General features: G+C 38.3%; 2 protein-coding genes across 3 annotated transcripts in view; one reads left to right on the forward strand and one right to left on the reverse strand.

Annotated features, from left to right (window-relative positions):
• SYTL3 (synaptotagmin like 3) overlaps positions 1-2,588 on the forward strand; it is an 89,231-nt gene extending 86,643 nt beyond the window's left edge. The window contains exon 17 of the mRNA XM_075203123.1: positions 1,187-2,588. Coding sequence (XP_075059224.1) covers positions 1,187-1,314 — 128 coding nt within the window. The 3' untranslated portion in view covers positions 1,315-2,588. The remainder of the gene's footprint in view (positions 1-1,186) is intronic.
• Positions 2,589-10,108: 7,520 nt separating this feature from the next.
• EZR (ezrin) overlaps positions 10,109-20,289 on the reverse strand; it is a 66,973-nt gene continuing 56,792 nt past the window's right edge. For both annotated transcript variants that reach the window (XM_075203124.1, XM_075203125.1), the window contains exons 10-14: positions 19,729-19,859; positions 14,523-14,683; positions 13,359-13,451; positions 11,600-11,842; positions 10,109-10,795 (exon numbers count right to left, since the gene is read on the reverse strand). In XM_075203124.1, coding sequence (XP_075059225.1) covers positions 10,631-10,795; positions 11,600-11,842; positions 13,359-13,451; positions 14,523-14,683; positions 19,729-19,859 — 793 coding nt within the window. In that variant the 3' untranslated portion in view covers positions 10,109-10,630. The remainder of the gene's footprint in view (positions 10,796-11,599; positions 11,843-13,358; positions 13,452-14,522; positions 14,684-19,728; positions 19,860-20,289) is intronic.

The raw sequence follows: 20,289 nt of genomic DNA on the forward strand, positions 1-20,289 counted from the left end.
AAGCAAAAATCTTTTCTTTTTTATTTAAAAAAAAAAACAACCGAAAACTTAAAAAAAAAAATGACAGGCTTTGAAACACACTTCACTTTCTTGTAGACCCAACGCCAGTAAACTAGATATATTCTGTCTCTAAACACAGGAGAAGTATAAACATAACTAGGGTATGCTTAGGAAAAGGGTATTTCTTTACTGTATGATGAAACATTATCTCATAAAAAAAATAAACCAAAAAATTAAAATACAGTTCACCAGGATACCCTAAAAATATATCTAGTTATTCTCAAGTTACTCAGCATATAGCAAAATTGGTCTGGTCACAAAGCTAAAAAGTATTCACAGTTATTAAAGATTGGCATTGTAGTTGTAAAAGAAACTTTTAGTGATAGTGATTGTTTGTTTGTTGTTTTTTTTCTTCCCTGCCCCACCCCCCAATAAATTTATATATATCTCCCAGCCTTGAATATGTTTACATTTTGGGATGAGAAGGGTGTGTGATCACACTGCATGAGGTTGTGGACACATTGCGGGGTGCCACATCTCCGAGGCATGCCCATTGCTTCCTAAGGATGGCATATACAACCCAATAAATTTCTAATATGAAAGTGGAAACCCCATAAAGGTTAGTATGACAGGGGCACTAGAACACTATCACTCTAGCTAGCTCTGAAAGCTTCTATGTAACCTATGGGGTTGACAGTTTTTCTGCGAAGATTATACTTTTGATTAATGAATGGATTGTTTCAAGTACATTATGGGGAGTTATTTTATTTTTATACTTACTGGTGATTCCAGAACTGACCGATTTGTGTAGTTAATGTACACTACTCCCTGCTTCTAGACTGTATGGTAGTGGATAGAAACATGTCTGTAGATCTATGTTTCCAGTTCTTCTATCTCCCTAACATTGCAGTGGAACTTAGTATTAGTGTATCAAATACAGCACAACACAATGTTTAGAGGGACAGAAGACTACCATGGAAATGTAGGTCTAAGGTACCATGACATATTTTTCTCGGAGGCAGGGAGACTAGTAGTGGCCAGGCCCTGCACAACACTCGATCAGAAATGGTTTTCCAATAGGTAAGTGTAGATGGAAAATATTATCCCTTATGATGGTAGGAAGGCAAACCCTCTTAACGGTATTTCTATTTTAACACTTTCTTCTTTTTATTATTTATCCCCAAAGGTGATGTCGCCAGTGCCTCTGAATGCCACCGAGCACAACTCTTATGGGAACAATTGCTCAGTACACCCAATCAGTGGATGGAAGAGACTTTTGTATTACAAGCTAACAAGGGAGCTTTTTATTTCTAACCTTTACACCTGCACATTATGCTCCTTCCAATTTGCCATATTTTTCCCAAAGTATATGAAAAATAGCACTGAATGTAGTGGGCATTAGTCCCACAAAACAAGATTGGCCTTATAATCTAATGATGGTTTAATTCTAGCTCAGAGAATAGAAGTATTAGTAAAACAGGGATGCTAAAATACTGCTGGCTGATTAAGAGTTGGGGGCAAAATTTTCACCTGAATAAATTATTTCGTATTCATACTGATTTACAGTTGAGGGGACATGGCCTAGCCCAACTCTAAAATGCAATGTAAAAACAGAGATGACCAGTTTGTGTGTACAGCATTCAAAAAAATGCATTATTTGCCCTGCAAAATTTGCATCAGCTGTCTTAACTTTGGGAGCGATAAATGGTAAATGTTGCAGTATGTGCATACATTAACTGACTAAAAGCTACAACCAAGCTAAGCACATTTTGTTTTACTGCAGTAAACCATACAGGTCACCAATGAATTCTGACAATGTGTTGGTGGCTATGGGTGACAAGCATTTTGTATATTTAGTACTGATACTCTAGTAACACTGAATACAATAGTGGATATGCTGCTTTGCATTTTATAAGTTTGTACATTATCTTTGTAGACTGTTTTACAAGTTTTGTCTGTGTGTGTATTCTTTTAGAACTAAATAAGTCTTCTGTAACAGTTATATATATTAACAGAGTAGTCCACAATATGTACCTCATCTGTCTGACTGGTGTTCAGAGTCTCTTTGGGCAGTAGTGGCTTCCACCTTGCTAGCATGCCAAAAACTGAACAATGTTTCACAGAAGTTGAGTAAAGGAAAATCATGGATGTTGTAATTTATCTATATGTGGTATGCTTTTATGTGTAGTAATTTTTATTATAATAACTTTTTATATATGGTCTCTTTATTGATCCATGGAAACATGTTACTACTTGCATTTGCACGGAGTTTGCAACAACAATGTTTATTGTATCAATGGGTATGTTGACAGTGGTTAAACAGATGGATGTTTAGTTCTGGGGCAATATTCTAAGCGATGTATCACTATATTTTATTGTTTGGTCATACCAATCAAATAATGGACACTTTTTTTTATTTGTATTCAATAACTTGCAGAACTGATTTAGCCAGCAATATATATGCTTATGTCACCACTAAGTATCTATTTACCTATTTATATAAGGATTAAGAAATTTGTACTTGTTTATCTGTATTTTGTCTGAGTAATATGTGCCATACCTTTGTTAAAACACCAAGGAATAAAATAGTAACACAATATTAAGGATTATTATATTTTGTGATCAATTCTATTAAATATTTTTTCATGTAGCAACTGTGAAGAACATGTGTATGGTTAGAATAGTCTTGTAGCGGGTGTTGGTTTACCGCTAATATTTTGCAAAAGGGACAAGTGATCTCCCTGTCATTATAAACTCATGAATTCCACATTTTCATATAATGGTTAGTTACTGAGATCGAGATGCCCATTAACCTCATTTCCTGCCATCTAGGATCCAATTCTCAGATATTACACAGTCTTGTATGACTTTAAGATTTTTTCTTGAATAACACACTGCCATCCTAACCATTTACTGCTACAAATCACAAATCTAGTATAGTTTACTTCCTGCTTAAAGTGTCTGAAACAAAAATCTTTAAAGTTTTTTGTTTAATTAAGGCAAGTGTTCCTAGAAGTAATGTTTTGAGGTTTCCGTGGGGCAGTTGTTGTGAAGGTGAAGGAGTTGTGTGGTTGGTATGCCTGTATGGACTGAAAAGAGATGGGTGGGCTTTACTAGGTAATGTGTTGGACTTGGGATTAGTCTGTATCTGGAGAAACGATGCCGGTCTCTGGATGGTTCTTCATTGGTGGCCACTTCTTTTGGCGCTTCTTTAGATGTTAGAAGGGGTGCTTATGGCCTTGTGGATTTTTTTTGCAGGGTTCTGGGTGGAGTGTTGCTAGTCAATAAAGGATTTCCCGACCCTGCTGCACACACAATGGAAATGTGTTGTTGTGTTTTCTTACTTCAGTAGAGGTACTAGCAGAGGGTTTGGGCATTTATTTCAGTCAGTAAAGCTATACTGAAATAGTATAACAATCACATATGGCCACAGTTCTAGGCTGCTAGTTGCCCAGCACTGTTCTGCACATATTTTACTGATCGAGCAGACTGGAGGGGTTTAGAGTAGGGATGTGCACCGGCCACTTTTGGTGTCTCGTGTTTTGTGTTTTGGATTCGGATTTGCTTGAGGTTTTGGGTTCGGATTTGTTTCGCAAAACACCTGACAAAAGGTTTTTGTTCGGATTTAAGGTTTTGGATTCGGATTTATTTTGAAAAAAACATAAAAAGTGCTAAAAACTAGAGATGAGCGGGCTCGGATTCCGCTAATCCGAGCCCACCCGAACAGTGCAGATCCGAACGGGATCCGAGCACTGTTCGGATATTTCCGGCAGGCAAAAAAATGAAAACGAGGCTCTGTCGTCCAAGTCTCGCGTCAAATCTCGCGATGGGTGGGACGGAGGGCCCAGAACAATTCCATTTTGTACCTCTTTTTTTGGCATTATGTGCTCAAGCTACCTCGGTGCAACCTTTTGGCCTGAAAACAATATTGTGAGGTGTTCAGAATAGCTGGAAATTAGTGGAAATGATTGTTATTGAATGTTATTGAGGTTAATAATAGCGTAGGAGTGAAAAAAAAAACCACAAAACTGGTTTTTAGCACTTTTTATGTTTTTTTCAAAATAAATCCGAATCCAAAACCTTAAATCCGAACCAAAACCTTTCTTCAGGTGTTTTGCGAAACAAATCCAAACCCAAAACCTCAAGCAAATCCGAATCCAAAACACGAGACACCAAAAGTGGCCGGTGCACATCCCTACTAAAAACCAGTTTTGTGGGGTTTTTTTTCACTCCTACGCTATTATTAACCTCAATAACATTCAATAACAATCATTTCCACTAATTTCAAGTCTATTCTGAACACCTCACAATATTGTTTTTAGGCCAAAAGGTTGCACCGAGGTAGCTTGAGCACATAATGCCCAAAAAAAGAGGTACAAGATGGAATTGTTCTGGGCCCTTCCTCCCACCCCTCGCGAGATTCGACGCGAGACTTGGACGACAGAGCCTCATTTTCAATTTTTTGCCCGCCGTAAATATCCGAACAGTCCCGTTCTTATCCGCACTGTTTGGGTGGGCTCGGATTAGCGGAATCCGAGCCCGCTCATCTCCAGTTTAGAGACATGTGCAATGGCTGCAACTGTACCAAATGCCCTGTATTAATCAAAGACCTAAATCTGAACACACTCTAAACTTCATCCCTTGACCTAACATTTATATGAAGCTGCAGTCCAAGCCTAAGCCCTATCCATAAATCTAACCAAGTATCCTGAGTCTTAACAGAGTATTTATTGGTATATCATATAGGAAGTAAGACATTCTGCTCAGAGGGGTATGTGAGCAGTAAGACTAATAGAATGCTGCATACTCCATGATTGCGGCTTCCCATAGGTCCGCATGGCCACACATTTCTGAGTAACATTACACAGCCCTCGACATCTTTAAACAAACTTGATATACTTTTAGGATATAGTTTGTTTCCTCTGATGTTTTGCAAAGGTGCTCTGTATAAGTAGATTTTTGCTCTATCCTATTAATGTCCAAAAACAGCTCTGCTGAGTGCAGTATATTAACCTAAGTTTTGTCAGTGGGCTTCTCTATCTGTCAGTTAAAGGCAAAAAAACATATTGCACTAAATGATTTAATGAAAGCAGCTCACTACGAGAAACAGATCCCTCTAGTTAATAAATAAGACTGGTGATGCTGACACCATTTAAGAGCAATGAGAGATGTTTTAGGTAGTCAAGATCACTGAGGTAATGAATATCAATGAGGAGTGAGTGTTTTGTATTAATTAGATATTGGTATTATAGCTATATTTGGTGAATCACGATCCACACTGTTTCATTACAAATATTATGGCTTTTTATTTATTTATTGAACTTTTAAACCATACTTGCCTACTGCTGGAATGCCCATGAGACTAAAGATTTTCGATGAGTCCTCCTAGTAGAGTAGACCACCCTCCCAGATCCCACTACTTCTTGTTAGTGGGTGTTGTCTTGAAGACACAAATAGCGTTATCGTACCTTGTCGGGTGGGGGCTGTGATGACTTGTTTTGCGTTATTACACCCCTGCAGGAGGGAGGTCCAAAAAGTAGGCAAGTCGATAAAGCATTTAATAGAAATTTTTTCCCTTTCAAATGAAAAACTATGACTTTTGAGCGCAAGCTGAGTTTTTTTGTGGGAAATCTATGTCGGCTAGATTGATATGATTGTTTCATATATGTCTAATGTATTTCTGGGATAAACATCTCATATGTCGCTGACAGATAATGTTTGCTGTCAGCTACATATATTCATTATTGCATTCTGATTGATACTTTAAGCTTCTTAGTGGATTCTGCCATTTTTTTTATTGGATTTACCTTTTAGTTTTATTTATGTGATCATCTGTTAGTGAAATAAGATTTTTTTTTTTTTGTGTGTTTTTTTGTGTGCAAATGATCCCAACAAATCACCTGTCACCCAAAGTGTGGAGTTGGGGCTTTAAATGCGCAGTCTTTCAATTCAAACACTGCAGTTTAATACGGATTTATATAATTCTATTAGCAAGTGAATGTAATTGACTGTTTCTAAAATGTTTTGTGTGGTATCACACTATTTTAGCAGATTTTTGTAGAATTCAAGTTTTACTGGATCTTTGAATGTCTGATTGAAAGACAAAAAGCTGACCATCATTATTGGAATTAATAACACCAACATACAGACTACACATGGTCATGAAAGACATCCTATACATTTCAGGATGGTGACTTCTCTTTACATCACTCATTCATTTAAAGCTCAAGGTTTTGGCGTAAAGGTGAGCATATATCTACAATATTTCAAGATTTACTTACTACACTATGAATGTTGGCATTCTCTTTTTTTACATGATAGTTAGGCTGGAAATATGAACTTGAATGAGAATGTACCGAGCTCATTATACGTGATGATTAGTTTCAGTATGTTGTGTATACTAAAGAATGGTAAAACTATATTTTATTTTGTCTGGTCCCAAATTGTGCCAAGGGATTTATCCTATATGGAATGATTCTGGGAACCCTCCTCGCAGCAAATAGGAATTGGGGAATATATACAATATGTTATAAATCTATTAGATGGCAGTACCTGTACCGCTGCAGTCCTTATTAAACAGGAGAAAGCCCTTGCATCTCTTTGCCTGGGAGAAGCTTGTACCGGCAGCCTTTGATAGACAGAGAGAAGGCCTATCTACAGCGAAGGCACACTTTTTTCATCAGAGACGGTGGTCAGTTTGATGCAACAGTCAGTAGAAAGAGGCACACTTACCAGAACAAAACCAAGATTCTGCAACTTCTGATAGACCTCACCAATATTTAATTAATATCTGAATTTCTTTTGGCTATACTTTCTCATAGTTTATAATATGTCCCAAACTTTTTATCCCTCTGCTCTAAAGCCCATGCTTTTTATTATATCTAAAGATTTCTTTCCAAACTGCTTGCACTTTATATACATTTTTTTCTTTCACTATTGTGTGACATTTCCCTTCTCCTTTAGATTGTAAGCTTATATGGGCAGGGACACAGTATTTATGAAGAAAAAGTCTCATTTGCAATTTTGTAAAGTTTATTATTAAATTAAAACAAAGTTCAATGTTTTCTTCCTGATGCTTAACAATGTGCCTTTCATGCTACTTTTGTTCCTTTTCTCTTACCTTTCTATTGCATTCTTTCTTCTTATGGCTGCTCTCGGTGTGCTCCTCACTACAAATGTAAGGTGTGATGACATTATGCCCAACATTCAATGCGAGGGGAGGAGGACAGGGCCATAAAAATATGTCTGGTCCACAATCTCTTATCAGTAAAATGCATTAAAATGTGTAGTTTTGCAATGCTTTCATACGTTGTTGTAAATGTATTGAATTTTTTTGGATGCATTTCAAATAGTAAAAGATGAAAAACATCACAAGTGGAGGAAGACATTATAGACTGTAAAATATATTCATACAACCTATCCAGCAATAATTCTTGTGACCATACAGGAGAGGTCATTCACTAACCGCAAAAGAGCCAGTTTGCGCAAGTACATCAAGATATCCACCAAAGAGCGTGGAATTACCACGCAGGTTGACAGTGTTTGTGGAGGAGCAGGAGGGAGGCGCTATGTGGGGTGAGTTTCTTGCCAAGTACAAAGTAAGCATAAGCCTCATGTAGAGCAGTGCAAAAATGAGACTTCATTTTGTGGAGCAAGACCATTGAAATAAAGTAAATAAAAGTGGCGCTTCTTTGCTGTGTTGCAGGATGCACAGCCAGCTCAAAACTGAATAACTAAATTCATAAGTTAGGCTAAACCAAGTAGTATTACTGAAGAAAAAAAAAAAGTATAACTTTTAATTCATTGAAAGCAGCGATACGAGGAGGTTGGACTTGGGCAGCCCTGGAGACTTTTCCACCTCTCCACAAACCTAGACATCGCTAGAGGCACTATATCTAATTTGTTTAGGCATAACTTGAGAATCAATAGGCATACATTTTGAAGTATGCTTGCTGGGCTATACAGGTTAAATAATGCTATATATGTATGTATGTATGTATGTGTTGGTGTGCTCCTACACACTGCAATTTTGATGGCCTCAATTTGCAAGTGAATGGGCCCAAAAAGATGAATATTGGATGATGTCTGAGCACATTGATGTTGTCATGCCCCAAGTATAGCTATCTTTAAAACATATCTACCTCCAAAAACATCAATTTGACAGCGGAAAATAACACAGCCCATTTAATTTTTGTGTGCACTTTTTTTTTGGGTGAGAGGGACCTTGGCGTGTTTTTTTTTTTTCCCCCTCTAGTTAATATTTTCTATCAGTCTGTCTGTAAAAACATACAGTAAAAGGTCAATAATGCATGGTACAAACATATTGCTATCATCATTTTATGAATACAATTGTACATTGCACAAGTGTGTGTTGAGCCACAAAAATACATTTTGTTGTTAGGTTTGTTTTTTTTTAGGGTAAGAACTCCAATAGGATTTTATTTTCTACAAAAAAAGCACAAACTGAGAAATTAACAAACTTTAACAGATAGTGTAGTAATGTACTCTGTATAGCATAATATTAATTTAAAAAACATAGGCTAATCATTAGACTTTAAGATTTCCTCAAATACTTATTTTAATAAAAAGCCCTAGTGAATGGTTTGAGCATATGTAGTGCCACAAGGTATGTAGCATATTTTAATATAAACGGCGTGTTTAAAAGGTTTACTTTTTTTTATAGCAGCAAGTATAAAACCAGATTATGAACATACATCTACATTTGAAGACAGAAGCAATACAATCAATAAATTCAGGTGCTGCAAATACATACAGATATTACTATTTTAAGACAAAAAAATTTTGAATAAGTATTTATGTAGCAAACTTTACATATGCAGTTTATTCTTGATCTGTAAAAGATAACAAAATATACAATGCAAACTTATTTACTTTTTTTGATTAAACTTAAGACATTTTTTCTAATATTTATTCAAAAAAATACTAAGTCCTACAGAAGCCTGATTTGTTATATTTTTTGTAGTGTATCAAACTGCTACTGTAGAAGAGACCACAAAAGTTCCCCCAACAAGTTTATAATAATAAAATAAAAAAGGTCACCTATAGTACCAACCTTTTGTCACGTTGTGAAAATACAATTTTCAGATCTGGGGCATGAGGCCTAGAAATATTAAGCTTATACTACTGATAGTCTCCAAAAGCAACAGAGAGATGGAAGCTATCTATGACTAATCTGGATCGAATTTAGGATAGTAAGACATTAAGGGTAGATGCTTCAACTTTCTAATATGGAAAAGTAGGTGTTGCCCATAGCAACCAGTAAGATTCTAGCATCATTTATCTAGTACATTCTAGAAAACGGTACCTAAAATCTGATTGGTTGCTATGGACAACACTTTCACCTTTCCTATTTAGAAGGCTTGCTTACATCTACCCAAATGTTTCTTTATTGAGATGGAACCAACTGAACCCTGTTGACAGCCAAACCTGGGCCTAAACTAGCACTATAAAGTGGAAGAGTAAAACAGATGTAAGCTTATTAATTGATTACTGTAGTAGTAATAGTGCAGGATAGTGCACTGGATTACAATTATTGATGCACTAACCTAGCAACACACACTAAATCAGTCTTAATGTCCAGTATGAAATATTTTATTCACTCTTCTGAAAGCACAGATGAGCAGCAACCTGCATCCACATGCATGGATTGCTCTTTGGTAACTACACAGTGTGTGTTTGCTGCAATACTATTCCTCCACAGCCCTTTCTCAGACACCAGGAAAGTCTCAGGTGCTCTGTAGGATTTAAGTTGTCCTTTTACCTAGTATGAAATTGATTATTATGTAGATCTTAAGTTCAGGTCAATACAGAGTGTAAATAAGAAAGGACTCCTTAAATGTATTAGAAATGAATAAAATTCATGAGATTAAATTCATGACAAAGTATATTATCATGTAACAATTTAAATACATCAATAATGTCTTGATAATAAACTATTTGACCCTGCTCTCATTTTCTTTTCCTTTAAAGTTTACGTTTTTAAACAAACAAATGTAAAATATAGATATTTTTTTTTTTTTTTAAACCATCCAGGGGCAAATACATATTCTTAGCTTGTGGTAAACAAAAAAAAAATACACAAAAAATGTATGGCACAATATTCACCCAAGAAATCTTTAATCACAGGCATATAGCAATGCGATTTACAGTGGAAAAAAAAATAAAAAAAAATGACCCATCGTCATCAGTGTGTAGAATGTGGTGCCAAACAAGTGACTGCATTAAATTGAAATCTAGCCTTAGAAAATATTTTTTGTCGTTCCACAAATAAAAGAAAAAAAACAAAAAAAAAAACCTTTTGGCACCACTATTGTAAGTAATAACTGTTACTTTATTGGAAATTGTGTATCAACTAAAAGTTTAAATAATTATTTGCTTAAATAATTGCATGGTGCAAACATGTGTCTGCAGTTTGGCCCCTACGATGAAGCGTTTGGTACTATGTTTTCAGCATTTAGCTGGCTAAAGAATGGGTAGTGGAGAAAAGATACATATATTTTCAAGCTGTTTTTTGCAGCAATTAAGGGTCAACTATCCAATTTTATCATGTATAGATCCTATTTAAAAATATAATCCTCTAGGGAGATGTGACTGACAAAGTCAGCATCCTTTACATTGCTTCAAATTCATCAATTCTCTGTTTGGTGTTGCCCTGCCGAATTTGCCTCAGGGTCTTGTACTTGTCGCGACCCACTCGCACATTTTCTGTGTGTAGAAGATCGTTGTGTGTCTTCTTGGTGTCATCCCGTGCTTGAGACAGCTCATTTGTCAAAGCCTGATAAGGAGACAGACAAATATGTTGAATTTCCAGCTTCAAATATTTTCATACAAGTCTGTAGTCACTAAACACACCAGGTCTTAAAGATTTTTTTTAAAAAGTCATGCTTTTAATGGCCAGGAAAACATTTTTAAATACTTTTGTTTTGAATTCATTTCCCATCTCAACTATCAGCTCAAACCTGAACACTAGGCTGTTTTAGTTACTGATGCAGACAACTCTACAATAATCTATTCTTATCTACATTGCTAAGTCAAGGTATCCCTTACTTTAGTATATGTCATGAAAGGAAAATTCCAGAATCAAAATTAAATAAACAAAATAAACAGTAAAGCTATAGTGTTTGTTTCAGGGAGCAATTGTTCCTAAAGCAACTCTAAGCTATATATTTTTTAAGCATTGCTAGTTTTACAGTTTTGTTTTTTTTATATCAAAAATATTAAACACAAACTTTTATATAGTCAGGTGATTACTAATAATCGGTCATAAAAATTTCACTATTTTCATATTGGTACATTTTCATTTAATAATAATCAGTAATATAATTTGCAATTTTGATAACCGATACCTTGACTCACTAAAAAAATGTTTTCAATGTTCATTTACAATTCAGAGCTACATACTATGTGCTGACATGGAGTGCAAATAATTTTCTACTATTGGGGATATGTAAGCTGGGTATGTTTTCTGAACATAATCCATTCAATTCAGAATTTCATGGTAACTAATGACTTGTTTATTTTAATTCCAGTGATTTACATGTCAGTGGTGTGGAATAGATATGAATTACTCTTTACTCACCATTAGCTGCTTTTGTACGCGCTCATTTTTCTCTGCTTCAGTGATGCGATTTTCCTCTTTGCGATCATCCTGGAAATTGTCGTAGTTGAATTCTGCACTATATTCCATGCCATCATCTTGCAGATGATCGTTGACGTACTCTCTGACCGGCTCATACACTGGTGGTGGCGGCAATGGTGGGGCGCTCATTACCATGTGCAGCTCTTCCTTTGTTCTCAGCAGGTCATGCTGGGCTTCCCTTGCCTGTTTACCAAACAAGAGGATCGGTCAAGGGCAAATGTAACACCAGTTCAAATGACAACTGATGCGAAGTTAAAAGATAAACAGTTATTTTGACAGCTGTTACTATGAATTGTATGTGTGTAGTTCTAAATTTGTTTCAGAATGTTTTTCTAGAAATGTTAGGCTTTATCTATTTTTCCATAGAAAAAGCAGTTTCTGAATATACTGTCATTACAGATACTAACAAGTTGTACAAATTAATTTTCCACTCCTTTAAACAGAACAGTCGTGATTCCAAATTGAATGTGAGGCCAATGCTAAAGCTCTCTAAAGAGTATCTGATTTTCCAGAGTAGGCAACATTGGATCCTAATGTTGAGCCGGTCTCCTATTGTCAATCCACAGCACCAATAGTTACTGTGCTGGAACTTATTTGATTATATTATAGTAAATTTGACACTTATTAAAAAAAAGAAAAAAAAAAAAAGGAATGGGTATAGGAAATGTCATATTGGTCTCCTTCTAGAGATGAAATAAAAAACATGCAAAAACTCCAATATATCACTGAGCCTATGTCCACATTATCCTACATAATGGCAGAATTATTATTTAGCGAAGCATAACAATGAACTAAGTATAAGAAATGGACTACCTATAATACCCTCAGCTAAAAGACATATGTAAAGCAGTTTCCCAAAAACTGATTTGCATAGAATATCTTTTAAAATAAAATATGCATGTTTTTAATCTGGTCCTATATAATATCAAACTTCAATTTCCATCCTATACAATATTACTCAACACAATATCTATTATAAAAAAAAAAAAAAAAATTCAAATAATTTGGCCCAAAAATGATCTATCATGTATACCTCTATGCTTCTGAGTTTAGTTATTTAAAAACAAAGGGATAATGGTATGGGGCTGTCTTTCAGGTTTTAGGCCAGGACCGTTATCTCCAGTATAAGGCAATCTTAATGCTTCAGCATACCAAGTCATTTTGGAAAATGCTATGCTTCCAACTTTGTGGCAAGAGTTTGGGGAAGGCCCTTTTTTATTCCAACATGACTGTGCCCCGGTACACAAAGCAATGACTACAAAGACATGGTTTGATGAGTTTAGTGTGGAAGAACTTGACTGACCCGCACAGAGCCCTGACCTCAACCCTATCGAGCACCTTTAGAATGAAATGGAACGGAGATTGCGAGCCAGGCCTTCTAGTCCAACATCAGTGCCTGACCTCATAAATGCTCTACAGAATGAATGGTAACAAATTCCCACAGAAACACTCCAACATCTTGTGAAAGCCTTCCAAGTAGAGTGTAAGCTGTTATCACTGCAAAAAGGAGGGACCAACTCCATATTAAAATATATGTATTTGAATACAATGTCATTACAGTTCCTGCTGGTGTAATGGTCAAGCCTCTGAATATCTTTGTCCATATAGTGTAGTTGCATGCATTGAGAGGAGGCGTACTAATTTAAAACCCTATTCTCAGAAACATGCTGTAATTGGTAAAGGAAGTGTGTAAACATACCCTTAGTTGCCATTCGCCAGCTTCGTCTTCTTTGGCCCTCTTTGCTTCTTCCAGGAGGGTAATCCTTGATGTATACTCTGCTAGCTCTAAGGCCTAGTAGAGGGAAAAAAAAGTGGTGTCAATCAACAGAAACTTCTATGGCTGTATAGATAGAAATCACTTGAAATAATATAAATGTGTGAATAACTTGCATAATAATATTGAACAAAATAGTAAAAGAACCAAAATACATGTTCTCTTAAATATACCTTTCTTCCCTACATGTTCTGAATGGTAGAAAAACAAATTAAAATGACACTTTATTTAGAAATGAACTTGTCAGTAGGGTTCATTTACAACAAGTGCAATGGTTTTGTGATGTCACACACCTACTTTGCCTGATGCACCTGTTTTCACAGGTGTGCACATGAAGTTTGCTCCATCTGATGAGAAGAAGTGGGAATAACTTGCTTGGGGCATGGTACAGCCATAAGTGCACCAATATGCAAAAAAACTGATTTTGTCTTGAGAGACAATATTGTTTAAGAACAATAAAGGGAGGTAGAAAGTGCATAGACAAGAGACTTCGCTGCACAGCCTGTTTTTGATGCAAAATGACTTTTTTACCACTAGCTCAGAAGTGTCTTAGATTAGGCGTTGTATTATACTTTCATTCGGAAGCATTTCCAATTTCACTTCAGCGGAGAAAGGCATTCTAGGCGTACTCTGACCAATGTAATAAAAATCTTAAGACACACAAAGGTACAACATATAATAAAGATATTTATGTCTTAAAGTGTTAATGAGACATCAGGACTAAGGCTAAACCAAGTAGTATTTTATGAGACTAGGTTGGTCTTATAGTAAAAGGGTGGATATTTCAGTCTTTATGCACTTTCAGGTGTATCTGCAAACCCATAACAATGCAGACTTGTGGTTTGTGCACAGTTCCAAGGACTGGGAAGTGGTTGTCTTGCAGGTCTGCTTTTTCTTTTAATTCTGAATACAAGCCGTAGTCGCGGTATCGTTTACATTCTATAATATGCATCACATTGTGAAGATGATGTGGAAGTGCTATAGATGGCAGCAAACACATTATGTACAGAGACTGAGGAATGTTAGGAGGGGCAATTTGTGCATGAGTTTGTTAGTGAAAGCTAGAAGTGATCAACATGTATGTCTTACCAACTGCTCCTTGCTCTTCTTCTGATCAGCAGCTTGTCTCTCCAGCTCTTCTTTGGCACAGAGGGCATCGATACGTTCAGCCTCCAGTCTCTCTGCTTCTAACTGAGCTCTTACCCTCTCTTCCTCCAGCTCGCGGGCTCTCTTGATCTGCTCAGATAGTTCTGTTAAATGGAACACAGACTGAATCAGTGAAAAATGTTTTCACATCTATAAACTTATAAACAGCATATGTATAGGCATACCAAGCAATCAAATAAATATAAGGTGTTGAGTAATGCTTTGTTTCATAATGTATTGCTGTAAAAGTGCCAAACCAAGTGAAGGAGAAGAGTTATCAAAAGCAGCAGTGAGGTCCAGCAGGATGAAAATAGGATTTTTGTACTTACCGTAAAATCCCTTTCTTGTAGTCCATTGGGGGACACTGCGATACATAGGGGTATAGTAAGTGGTACCAGGAGTCCAGGCACTTACTCAGTTAAGTCTGAGTGTAGCTCCACCCCTGCTATACCCCTTCCACAGGAAGGAGCTTCAGTTTATATATAACAAAGCCCGAAGAAGGGACAAAATTAGGTTAACCAACAACACAGTCAACCTTACGAACTCTCAGAGCAAGGGTGGGCATGCAGTGTCCCCCAATGAACTATGAAAACGGGATTTTACGGTAAGTACAAAAATCCAATTTTCTCCTGCATCCTATTGGGGGACACTGCGATACATAGGGGACCTACCAAAGCTGCCCCCTAAGGGAGGGACTGCTCTGACACAGCTGCTCGCTAGAAGCCTACGGCCAAAGCTGGTATCCTGTGATACAAAGCCTTGTAACCTTATAGAATTTGACAAAGGTGTGAACAGACGATCACGTAGCCGAACGGCACAGCTGTTTCAGCAGAAGCTCCTTGATGCACCGCCCAGGAAGCACCCACAGCTCTAGTGGAATGAGCGCACAAACATCCCAGCAACGGTCTATCTGACCTAGAGTAAGCCATCTTGATGGTGGAGGTAATCCAACGAGCTAAAGAGACTTTAGAAGCAGGCCAACCTCGTTTCCTTGTGTCATAAAACAGAAAAAGATCTGTGGTTTTGCACAATCCAGCAGTGCAGTCCACATAGCACCTAAGAGCCCTGATCAAGTCTAGAAGTAACAAAAAAACTGATCAAGTGACCTAGAACTTTGAGAAAAAGCAGGGACAACAATTTTCTGATTTAAATGAAAACTGGAAACAACCGTAGGGACAAAAGGAAGGATTAGTGCGGATTAGGAAGGATTGTACCCCCCACTCCCCCAAAGATAAAGCACCCAAATGGAAAACCCGGTGTGCTGAAGACACCACCAAAAGAAACACCACATTCCAAGGTGACGAAGCTCCACAGACTGTAAAGGTTAAAATGATTCTTTGGGCAAAGCCTGGAGAACCAAGTTTAAGTCCCATGGCTCAGCAGGGTGTATGAATGGAGGCAAGATATAAAATGCCCCCTGTACGAAGGTGTGAACCTCTGGCAGGGAATCCAGTTTATGCTGAAAATAAATGAACAATGCTGAAACCTGCGACTTTAACTTGGCTAAGAACAACTCCTTGTCTAAACCAGCTTGAAGGAAGGCTAGCAACTGAGAGAGTTTGAAACAGGAAGTGTGAAAGTGATTTCATTCACACCATAGTACATATGTTCTGTAGTAATTGGTTGTCGATGAATTCTTCCTGGCCCTGAATATGGTCTAAACTACTTTAGTTGAAAGACCCTTGGCTTTCAGAATCATGGTCTCAATAGCTACGCCGTTGAAGTCAGCTGATCTAACAAGTGACACAGAAGGGGACCTTGTGTGATTAAGTCTAGTCTGAATGAAGGTTCTACTACCATTCCTAACAGATCTGAGTGCCAGGCTCAGCGAGGCCAGTCCGGAGCCACTAGACTGGCCCTCACCCATTTCTTGAGAACCTTTGGGATCATTGGAAAGGGGGAACTTTGAGGCCATCAGATCTATCTCTGGACAACCCCTTTGTTGAACCAAGAGATCAAAAACCACTGGTTGAAGGGACCATTCTCCCGGATGAACTATATTTCGGCTGAAAATCGGTCTCCCAGTTGTCCACTCTTGGAATGAATATTGCCGATATAATCGGAATGTGTTTCTCTGCCCACAGCATTATTGCTTGCTTCACTCATGACCCTGGCACTGTGTGTGCAACCTGATGATTGAGGTACGCTACTGCTGTCGCATTGTCCGACTGGACTCTGACCAGCTTTCCACGCAGAAACACCTGAGCATGTACCAGCACCCTGTAGATAGCTCATAGCTCCAGCACGCTGATGGCAAGAGATGACTCCAGCTGATCCCACTGACCCTGGAATCTGAGGGTTGAAATGAATCTCCCCCAACTTGCATCTGTGGTGACAATCGTCCATTCACATGTCCTTGATGTGGCCTGAGAAGTCACAAGTGAAGGACAGGTGGACCTGAGATGATAGTATGATCATCTGCTTGTCTAGGTTTGAGTAAGAGCCTGACCTTTAGCGCCGGATTTCCAACTGAAGCACTCGTGAATGGAACTGAACATAGGGCACTGTTTAAGATTGACACCATTGTCCCCCAGCAGCCTCATGCATTGCAGCAGGGACATCTGACGCCTGCTTAAGAGGTCTTGGACTGGACCGATAGAGAGTATCTTGTCTTCTGGAAGGAAAACTAACACCTGGTGTCGAAATTTAATCCTAGAAAACGCATTCTTTTTGATGGGATTATAGATGACTTTAGCAGGTTTGTTATCCAACCATGCTCCTCTAGGAAGGATCTGGTCAACTGAATGTGCTGTGACAAAGTTTGAGAAGACGGAGCCTTCAATAGAAGGTCGTCCAAGTAAGGGATGACCGTGACGCTCTAGGAGCGAAGTAGGGCTTCCATTACCTTTGTAAAGACCATCGTGTCAGTTGTTAGACTAAAGGGTACCATCTTGAACTGGAAATGATTTTCCTTTACTGCAAAGCGTAGTGAGCATTGATTACTGTGCCAAATGGGAATGTGCAGGTAAGCGTCCTCTCTATCCAGGGAAACTAAAAACGCTGCCTGTTTCATGGCTGCTATCTCTGACCTGAGAGATTCCATCTTGAATCCTTGACTCCAAGTTATCTTTAAATCTAAAATTCATCTGAAGGAGCCGTCCGGCTTTGGCATTAGGAAAAGGTTTGAGTAAAACCCCAAACCTCTATCTGGTGATGGAACTGGAATCATGACACCCGCGCCCAGCAAGTTCTGGATTGCTATCTACAGAGCATTGTGCCGAATACAGCAGGCTGGAAGCCCCGTGATGAAAAAAACGGCAACTGTGAAACTGAGGTAAGTCTATGACATACCTCCTCGTGACAATGCCCGATCCATGGGTCTAACGATGATTTCAGCCACCTGTCCCGAAAAAGCAGAAGACATGGCCCCACTACAGCTCTGTGTATGGAGATCACGTCCTGCTGAGGCCAACTGTCTGTTTGGGATGTCCTCTGCGTGAGGGACCCCAGCCCCTACGGATACCTCCTCAAGCAGGGTATCCTCTGGATCTGTAGAAGGGCCAGAAGGATCGAAACCTAGGCTGTTTAGGCCTGGTTTGAATGTCAGGCAAAAATGGGCTTTTACCACCCGTAGGTTCCGAAATGAGCTGGTCTAATCTGGCTCCAAAGAGTAAAAATGCCATCAAAAGGTACAGCTTCCAAGGTGCGTTTGGAATCCGCGTCTGAGGACCAAGAGAGGAACGTCTGGCTGCTATGACCAACGCAGAAAGCTTAGCCACGACAGAATTAACATCCAATTATGCCTGTCCTACAAACTCTGATGCCTCTCTCCCAGAGACCTCTGAACAACTGCTCTGCCCATGTTTGGATAGCCTTGTTGATCCAGGCCGTGGCCATAGACGGCCTGAAAATACTACCAGCTGCTTCGTAAGCTGACCGGAGCAAAAAAAAAAAAAAAAATCACATTTCTTGTCCGTGGCGTCCTTGAGGGAAATAACCCCGTCAATTGGTAAAGTGGTTGCTCTAGTCAACCTGGCTCTGGGAGGGTCCACTCTTGGGAAATCTTCCCATTTATCACAATCTTTAGCTGGAAGAGGGTAGAGAGTTTAAAATTTTCCTGGAATGCTAAAGCGCTGATCAGGCTTTTTCCAGGCGTCTGAAGTTACTTCCATTAATTAAGGTGATGGAGGAATGGAAGCTAGTTGTTTAATATGCCTTTTAAACAGAGAAAAACAGCTGCCCGAGATATCTCTGGTTTAGTGAAGCCTAATGTTTTGGGCACTCGCAGCACCAGGTCCTCTACACCCTGCACTGTTGATGAATCTTCCAAACTGGCCGAATCCTCTTCCAGAATCTCGCCTGACGATTATGAGATGGTCCCTTAACAGCATTCAGTAAGCTTTCCAGTGAGGAAGTAGCTGTAACTAAACCCTGGGCTGAGACCGCAAGAGTCTGTGCTAAAGAGGATTCTACATAGGATGCCCCTGAAGGGGACTGTCCAGACTGTGTATCTGACTGATGTAGGGCAGAAACAGAAGTAGAAGGTTCACCTACCTCACAGTGAGAGGTTACCCTTGTGAGCTCTGCTAAAGAGTCGACCGCAAAGGACACACACACATACATATATACATACACCCCCAATTGCCCCGGTTAAACCTGCACGCCCAGCAGACATGAAAACCAATGCTGAGAAAAAAAAGCCCAATAAAACAAGGGGTTTTGGCTGTGTTCTAACTCATTATTGAGACCCCAATTTTTACTGTGCAATATCTCAACCTATTGCTTTCTTGGATGTATGTACTTTTCACCTAGAAATCATGATAAATGTTAATTTGATTACATGATTTAACCAGGTTAACTTATCTTTTTGCTAAGCAGTTTCACATTACTTGATTTATTTTATATAATTTTAAGATTGTGGGTATAACTTCTATTTGATGGATTTCCATTCAACATTTTAATTAAGCGGTATCGGGTACTTCCTAAAAAATTTCATTGCACAACATGGACAGATGAGGCAAACATTTTCCACTACTATTTCTATAAATTATTTAAAATTATTTCACTTTTTAATACAAATATTGAGTAGCGATTTCCTAGGCGGTAGTAGATAATGAACAATGATAAAAGCTTGTATTTCAGGGTGCAAAATACAGGCTTAGGGGATACAGCACCACTTCAGTTAAGAATTCAACTACTTCTGGCTTACCTCTTTCTGCCTTCTTAGTCTTCTCCTCATATTCATGCAATCTGTGCATAAGCTGCTCCTTTTCTCTTATCATTTGTTCCTTCTCTTTCTCAACGGCTTCCCTCTTCTTTTTTTCATTTTCAAGCTGCTGTCTGTGTGGGGAACAATGAACAAGGGGACATCACTAACTCCTCAGCTTACTAAAGAAAGAGATCCATTTGTATTGTACATCCCTATGTACACTAAACACAACAATTAAAACAGACGTAGTCACGCTATTAAAAATCCACTATTGCTCTCTTATATTTTCTGTTATCTTTAATTTGTTAAAAACTGTCAGAATTTTCTCCATGTGCCAGAGTGGAGGAAACCAGACCAATAACCATTAGAATGGTATTCAGTTCCCATTTTAAACATACATGGCCCGATTCAGGTCCGAATGCAACTTGCACACAAGTTTTGTTTAAAAAAAAAAAAAAAAAAGAGCACAGAACTTGTGCCTGGTTCCGACCATGTTCAAATCTTAACACTGTTGGCAGCAAAACTTTGGCATTTGACAAATGTAGTTAATGATAAACTTGA

The sequence above is a fragment of the Mixophyes fleayi genome, chromosome 3 (genome assembly GCF_038048845.1).
Source record: "Mixophyes fleayi isolate aMixFle1 chromosome 3, aMixFle1.hap1, whole genome shotgun sequence".
NCBI classification, from domain to species: domain Eukaryota; kingdom Metazoa; phylum Chordata; class Amphibia; order Anura; family Limnodynastidae; genus Mixophyes; species Mixophyes fleayi.